Source organism: Parasteatoda tepidariorum, chromosome 9, assembly GCF_982258835.1.
Source record: "Parasteatoda tepidariorum strain Cologne lab strain chromosome 9, Ptep-v5.0, whole genome shotgun sequence".
In the NCBI taxonomy this organism is placed as follows: Eukaryota; Metazoa; Arthropoda; class Arachnida; order Araneae; family Theridiidae; genus Parasteatoda; species Parasteatoda tepidariorum.
The window spans coordinates 34855738-34864486 of NC_141763.1; the positions used below are offsets into that span (position 1 = coordinate 34855738).

General features: G+C 30.6%; 1 protein-coding gene across 4 annotated transcripts in view; it reads left to right on the top strand.

The window, feature by feature from the left end:
* Positions 1–7940, top strand: part of LOC107453046 (bestrophin-4) — a 29302-nt gene extending 21362 nt beyond the window's left edge. For all 4 annotated transcript variants that reach the window (XM_043048704.3, XM_043048702.3, XM_043048703.3 and 1 more), the window contains exons 6-10: positions 65–142; positions 1141–1293; positions 4118–4198; positions 4947–5098; positions 6156–7940. In XM_043048704.3, coding sequence (XP_042904638.1) covers positions 65–142; positions 1141–1293; positions 4118–4198; positions 4947–5098; positions 6156–7083 — 1392 coding nt within the window. In that variant the 3' untranslated portion in view covers positions 7084–7940. The remainder of the gene's footprint in view (positions 1–64; positions 143–1140; positions 1294–4117; positions 4199–4946; positions 5099–6155) is intronic.
* The last annotated feature ends 809 nt before the right edge of the window (positions 7941–8749 follow it).

Sequence of the window (8749 nt, forward strand, 5' to 3'; positions counted from 1 at the left end):
AAAAACTACACTAGAGCAAAAAAAGCTTTTTTGATATGTTTAATTTATATTTGTATATTTTTAGGAATTTGTGCGATATAGAAGTGCTTGTGGATCGATGTTTAATTTTGATTGGATCAGCGTGCCTTTAGTTTATACTCAAGTAAGTGACAAATTCGGTATAAGTTCGCTTACAAGGTTAATAGTAAGTGAATTACTAAGATTTCCATAGTAGTTATCTTTTGTGTGTATGTGCTAAATACTTATTTTATATACCAAATTATTTTTTTTCCCGAATAAATACATAAGAGTGTGCTTCGACAAATTTTAATGTTGTTGCTGAGTGAAAATTAACATATTAAAATTGCACTAAACTGCATTTGCATATCTAAAAATATAAATCATCTAAAACAGTATATAAATGTTATGTAAAACAGTAGCAATCACAATCGAAGTTTTCTAGAAGATAAATGTCTAAAATCTGCTTTAAAATCAACAATGCAGCTGGCTTGAGCTTTCTTTATTGGAGAATGTTAGGAAATGTATCTATTCCTAAAGGCACGTAAGTCTTTTGGGCGAAATGCAAATATGAGTTTAAGTCTTTTGAAGTTGGAAAATTTTTTAATTCCATTTTGAACTGAGGTAAAAGTCTTTTTACTTTAGAAGGTATTAAAGCTGAGATGTGTAAACTAAATTCCCGTTCACACTTTTACAAAACTTCGAACTTTAATCATGCGTCTGGTTACTAGGTCCGAAAAAAACAGCATTTTTTTTCTCAAATAAAACTGGATTCCGATCCTGAGTTGTGAAGCTCTAGATGAGCTTCACTATTTCTAGATGAATCATTCCTCTTAACTATGCCAATCAGAAAAATACAGCAATTTCCTTGTATATCTGTAGTATAATCAGAGGAAAAATTCCCCTCTACATCATTAATTGTAGTTGCATTAGACTCTTTAGCATCATGGAATACCATACCTTATGTTATACGCCACTTTATTATAGTTAAAGCCGTGTTGAGCCCATCAAAAAGTTGCCGAAATTGACTGAAAATCGACAAATTTTACTTTGTAGTTCTCTACCTTTTTTTAAGATGTTTTATCGAATCCAATGCACTTGCATTGCTGTAATATGAAAACTTATGGAGTGTTTTTCATTTAGGTAGTGACGATAGCAACATACTCATATGCTTTGGCTCTGATGGTGGGAAGGCAATACTTAGATCCAGTACGTGGTTACAACAAGCACCAGGCGGATCTCTATGTTCCCATTTTCACCTTATTGCAATTTTTCTTCTATGTTGGATGGTTGAAGGTAAAAAGTTTCTCTGGGGTTAAAGTTTTTGCGAAAAGTTTTTTTTTACATAAATATCACCTAATTCTGTTATTTATAGTTTTATATTAATATGGTGGTTTGTGTTTGTTTTAACATCATGATTGATTAACTTATGTTACATAATCAAAAAAAATCTTTTACAAAGAATAAGAACGAAAAATGTTGCTAATTGCTCTCTTATAATTATTTTATTAAACAGCAATAAGAATGTAAACTGCTGTTATCGTCACTTAATGATTTGGCGATTAACTTTATAAGCTCGCTGAATTATTAAATTGCGATTTTCAACCAATTACGATTGATAACCAATTTTCAATGTACATACTGCACAAGGATTTAAAAGTTTCACTCATAGTTTTATAAAAACTGTCAATAAAAGAATTTTGTGCTTGAAAAACTACCAACAATTTATTAGTGATGCTCTAAACATGACTAATAAAGTAAAGATTTAATTTTTTATATGGATTCATGTATAAACCCTAAAGTCTCTCTACAGCCATTAGTCTTTCACTAAAAAGTTGTTCTGTAAAATACAGCAGTAAAGCATCCCACTGCCCAAGTATCCTGTCGACACATTGACTTAATGAGAGCTATATATAGTTGAGTGAGAGAATTATATAGTTTGAAGATATTTTGTGTTGGAGTATTGATGAAGTTCTGAAATTCCTTGAATTATTCTTTTTTTAGAGCTGTAGGAAAAATCATTATGTTTATCATGTATCAAATCTTCAATATCTCTAGGAAATTTTAGACATGCTTAACTTACAGTTGGGTGGTAAACACAATTCACAAATATGCAATTAGGCAATTCATTTTTTGGATTTTGTACAACACTATTGTGCTCACCAAACATAACATTGGTGGTGTCTGCAGAAAAGTATGTAGTTGCATGTCATTGTTAAGGATTTCTGTTGAGAGGGAATTAAAAAATCCCCCAGCTTCGTTTTTTAATTCAACAAGATTTCACAATTTCGTGTCAGCAGTTTCATCAGCTTTTGAATGATATTTTATAACAATAGCATTATTGCTTTTAACTGATATATCCGTAGGTTCATCTACTATAATTGAATACTTTACTTTCGAAATATCATTAGCACCTGTGATGTCTAAAAGCGTTTTTTTTTCTTCATGTGCACACTTAAAACTTTTATTTGTCAAAGGCATTGCTTTTGCTCGTTTACGTGATAATCTTTTAGCAATTACTGAATCTGGGAGCGAACTTTATATTATGTCCCAAAGATAATCCATGAATTTGAATGGTATATTGTGTTCTACAAAAGCTGCGTAAAATTTTAGCTCCGCGTTTTTAATATTATCTTGCACTGGTGTTGTCAAAAATTTGCATATAGAATGAGTTCCGAAAAATGTTTCATGTGTTCAACATGTGTGTTAGCTTTTACGTGCTGCAAAAGACTAGCTTTACGCGGCATTATAGATGCTCCACAATCTTTGCAAAATGCATTTCCAGTTTTGTCTTGAGATAACGACTTGCTAAACCTATCATCTTTTTCTCATCTTTGACGATATTTTTGTTTTCTAGCAGAACTATTACCATGTCTTGACAACTTCTCTTCATTGTGTATAATAGTAAATTTATTTATTCATGCGTTAAGAATTAAACAAAATCAAGAAGTAAACAAAACAAGGATGTCACCATCTGAATCATCTCAAATAGAGAAATCATTAAAAGAGAGACGCCGAAACAAAAATTAATGCAATTTTATTTCTTTCGCAATTAAAGAGATTTATATATTAATTCATAGAATTTGAAGCTGCTGATTTACTATAACTAATAATGAATGACTCGTTTACAAAATTACTCATGTTCAAACTTCCAAAAACTACTGTAGATGCCTCTTAAAAATATGTAACATTTTGTAATATTTTTTCAAATAAATTTGTAGTATTTTTTTTAAAATTTCAGTCTGGCAATCCTGTGTGGGTAGGTAGATTGGTTGTGGAAAAGCGGATTTTCTTTACGTTAACAATTACTCGAAAGATCTTTCCAATCTATTTCGAGTAAGCCTAGTCCATCAAGTATCAATTCTCTTTAGAGATATATTCTTTCATCATATATTTCATACTTAAAACAAAGACAGGCATGAAGCCATGCAGAACATTAAAAAAAAAAACTAACTAAGCACTGAAGTTGCCAGGTACACAAAAGAAAAATATATCACGGTTATAATAAAATACATAAACAAATAATAAATCTAAGTAATAGACGTAGACAAAAAAGAATTATATTTTAACAAATTCAACATGTGATACGGCGTTGTATTCAATTAACTTCACATTATTTAACATTTTAATTTATGTAGAGCTCAATTATATCACGCCATCTTACTTATAAACGATCAGGTGACATTGAGGTCACATGTCTGCTTCTCAGTGATCGGCTTCTTCTCAAGTTGCAAGTACCCAATTTTAGGAATCATCACTTACTGTACATAAATTTATATTTAAGTCGTTGATCAATTATTTTATTTTCTACGTATTTAAATCTATATTAGGCACAATACGGTTTCTTTAGAAAAATTAGATAGTGGTTATGAAAAAAAAAGACAAATCTCGATTATTTAATGCACCTGTGATCATCACTATTTTTATTTTGTAAAGAAATGTATCCCTACAAAAAATAGACTCCTTGTAGCATTGAAGTGGTATCTTAAAAAAAGTAACTCTTACTAACATCTACAACATTTCAACCATTATAAATTTTCTTATAGATTCATGGAAACCCTGATGTTTTATTTTGTTTCTTGACTGTGTTGATTAATTTAATTTTTTTCTTAAATATCAGGTAGCTGAGCAAATTGTAAATCCTTATGGTGAAGATGATGATGATTTTGAACTTAATTGGTGTTTGGATCGTAATTGTCATGTAAGTGCAATCATAGTTTTACTACTGAAAATATACTTTACTATTGAAACTGCAGAACTGGGATATGGTTTATTAACATTTTTTAATCACATTAAATTAAGGAGAAAAAAATTGTGATGATGATATTAAAAACGAAAATAACATGTAAGTTCAAAAATATTATGTTGCAGTAGTTGAAATTAGTAAAGAATCTTGAATGCCACATTAGAGCATCATATTCAGTGTCACAGTAATAAACAGATAAATATCGATGAAACACATTTCCAACGTAGACACCTCCACTGTCTTCTAGATTTTTAAATACTGCATCATACCCTCCAACTACTACGGTATTTCCGTGCTTTTAAAAAATGCAGTTTTTACTATTTTTGTGATTTATTAAATAGAATTTTGTTCATTATTACATATAATAATTTAAACTGCCATATTAAAGATCATATAAAAAAGAAAGTTATGTTCTGACAAAGGGTTTTAAAAATATCATTTGTTACAAAATATTTATTTTAGTTCTCTATCAAAGGAGAAAAAAATTTCGCTTCAACTCCAAATTTCTTATTGGCTAGTTCATTATTATTGATTTACTTTATACCTCATATTTGTCGCCAATTTTAAATATTATACTGTATAAAGATGAACCTCTAATGTAGCATCGAAATTTGTTTCCTATTCTCTTGTATTTGTGAGTTTTAACGTTGGCTTTTCTCTTTTTATTATATTCATTTTTCATTATTAATTTCTGCCCTTATAGGTAGTATTTGTCGTTGTGGATCAATTTCATGCTAAACATCCGAAGTTGCGCAAAGACAAGTTTTGGGATGAGCTACTACCAGTATTGCCTCAAACAAAAATATCAGCCAAAAATATTGATAATCCGCAATTGGGATCTGCTTTCAATTTAGAGTGAGTTGAATAAATATATATATAAACAGTGGTGCCCTCAACCGGGAAAAATTAAAAAAGTGGAGAGAAGTAAATAGTTCATAAGGCTGTTGGATTCAATATAATTGTACGAATTAAGTTAGTTTTAACATCTAGATATATTTCCTTTAATTTTTTGGTACTTAAAGCTCGTAAAAAATTTTTTTTTTTTATCTTTCCGAATTTAAAATTTTTCCCGTTTGAAACTACCTGATATATTCATTTTAATTGCTTATTATCTGCAAAAATTAAAACTTTTCACACATTCCGCTGCTAATTTTTGCTTCATACTAATTGAGTTTATTATCTAAATTACTCCGCTGTGAGAAAATAGATAAAATTTGGTTAAGATAAATTGCAATGATATTACACTGTTTGTTCGAAAAGTCTCTGGGTCTATTAAAACATTTATTATTAACTCTATTATTATTATAAATTATTATTTATTGCTCTATTATTATTATTCTCTAATTACTTATTATTATTAACTCTATCTAATATACATATTTTCTTTTTTCATTTAATACTAAAAACAAATTATGCTTGGAGCAACGCATATGGAAAAAGCCCCTTCCGTTTTGCTGATAATTATCTGCGTTCTAATAATGGTTTAGAAAAATTGCGGTTGGATCTCTGTGAGACAACATCTAATGTTCTTTGTGATTCCGATGGTAAGGATCGCATCGCACAAACACAAGATTTTATGCCTCTAAATCTTAATTTCACCAAACAATAGAACAATAACTAAATGTGTTGAGATAGTTGCAACATTCATAATGACTTATAATTAATTTTTAAAAAAAATATGATAAAAATGCGATAAATAAATAAAATGTTTATTTGGAGTATAAAATATCCGATGAATCTGTTTAGAGTAGTTTAGAATTTAAAAAAAAAACTTTTGCATTTAAAATAAATACTAACCAGAAACGTTCTGTTAACTGGATATACTTTCGATTTCAACGTACTAATAGAATTAACCAACTATATCTAAGTTTTCATCAAATTATTTTCTAATTGTGTTGATTCTCTATTGTAGAGTCCATCCAGCTGATGCAGAATTCCTTCCAATGGATCTTGTGTTAGAAGAAGACAGTGATGCCAATATGTACCCTAGTGATTCTGTAAAGCAAGGGGCTGGAGTACGTTACAGACCGTCATTTCTCGCAAATATTTTCGGTTCTAATTTCGGGCAGAGTATACGTCGAAGATCTACCAAGTCTGAAAGTACGAAAGATCCTCAAGGACACACTAATCCAGCATATACTGCGACCATGGAAAGATTGGCACAACCACGTGGAAGCACTCCTGCAGACAGCAGAAAATCAAGCTTGACAAAAAGAACTAGTCCAGCGCACAGTCGAGCTTCAAGCATATCATTTCATCCTAGCAGCATCAGCCGACACAGACATAAACTTTATGATGTCCAGCAGGCTGAGAATAACAATATTCCCAATGGCAGTCTTCCGGACTGTGAAGGAAGTGGAATAGTGTCAGCTATGGCAGCAGCCATGGCCCCAGTTGTGGCTAATTTTAACGAAAATTCAAATCTAGAAGAAAAGTTGGAACGGGATCAGAATATAGAATCAGATCCGAATCCCCTGACTTTGGCGTCGATTCCAGAGGAACCTTCAAGGGTCGTTTCCGCATTAAGTTTAGAGCGCGTTGATGAGAGTGATGCTAATTCAACCACGCAACTCGATGACGTGCAGAATTTAGTCGCTGAAGCGAGTAAAGTATTAGAAGAACTTAATCGTGTCGTTAAGTCTCAGGGTCATCGCAAAGATTGTGAGTTAAAAGGATACGAATCGTGCTGTTCTCTCGGCAGTGATGACAGTTCTGAAGATGAATATACGCCCGATCAAATACAAGCTGCTCAAGATGAATACGATTCCCATTCTGTGACTATTGATATGCCCAAAATTACGACTCAAGATGAAGATGGATCGCCACATTCAGTGCTATAATCAATTTATGACTTCGACAACTTTTTTATTTTATTCATAGTTTTTAACTGTAGAATTCAAAACACTTTTCTCGTTCTGTTTTTTAACTTTATTTTTACTATTTGTATTAACAACCGCAACTTAGCATTGAAGTTTAAATTTTGATCAGTTGTTCTAATGAGTTAATAAGCTTGCAGATGTAAAATCTACTAACCGGTTTTAAAACAAACGAAAGTAATCTAGGGATAAATTAGTATTCCCTCGAGGAAAAAAACTTAAGCTATCAAAAACTGAAGTAAGACGACTTGTTAATTTCTTTGTAACAGTGCCATCAACATGTTTTACATTTAATCAAATTAAGTATATTCAATTATTGTTACAGAAACTTAAACCAGTTGCTATGGTTGTAAGCAAATTTTAATCTATATTTTTAAATACATATATTTTTCAAGATTAAATATATAGATTTAAATATAAATTGAGTTAAAATGTTTTAAAATTAAGTGAAATGTTTAGTACTGATAATTCTTATGTAGAAACAATGTAAATGTCATTGCTTCATTAGTACTAAAAATGCTGTTTCTGAAATACAATGATATTTTAATTTAAAATATTTGAAAATAGACAGTTTATATAATTTGTTTACTTTAATAAAATTTTCAGTCGGTGTTATTACAATATTTTGAACTAAATTTTAGGATGTTTTATTGAAACGAATACAATGTTTTAAGTTTCACTTTTGAATTTGTTGGATGAAAAACATTCAATGATTTTAATCTATTATCTGTTTGTTGTATTATTATTTAGTGAAAAGATAAAAAAATTTTTTAATTGTTTCAGTTTGCATATCAAATATGTATTAAAATATTATTATTTGAGTTTTATGCGTATTGAAAGTGTATTACTCACTACGTTTGCAAATCCCCGGTAATTTACTGCGCAGTTGCTATAGAGGGCATTACACTCTGATTAGCATATATAGTTACCAAATACACCTTGCTGCATTAAAAAAGTAGCCTGCTGACTTGGCAACTTTTTTGTTAACCATTAAATGAGACGCATAGTAATAATTCATCATAACTAGGAGACTTCGCCCCCTGCTCGCTGGTGCTCGCCAACCCCCGGAACTGCCTTCGCAGTTCATTTCGGATTGCTTCGCAATCCAATGCTCGCTTTGCTCGCTCATTGGATACGTTCTTAACGTCTAGCTTTTGTATACTTTTTTGAATACTGAAGTTCCGAAAACTTTTCACTGTAGAAAATTCTAAACCTGTACATTTCAATATTAATTTGAAATTGCAAACAGTTCACATATTTCTCTTAATCACACTATTCTAAATTTCAGTTCTTGAGAAAAGTAACTGTTGTAAGTTTTGCTTTAAAGTCTTTCCCACCAGAGGGCTAAGGCCATGTGTTGTAAAACAATATGAAATAGTAGTCTGCCACTGAACGCCGGATGTAAAGCATCGGCTTTGATGAAGATAATTTTGTATTTTTAATTCTCTGAAGGGCGCCACCCTAATAATATGGAATTTGTAAAATAAATGTATCTATTTTTGATTGTTGATGAAGCCCATCATTTTGTGTTTTCATCAGTGTTTAGAAGCAGAACAACTATAAGTTTTTTATTTTATCACAAAAATATAAAATGTATAAAAAACAAAGAAAAGAGTAAGAAAATGAGTAT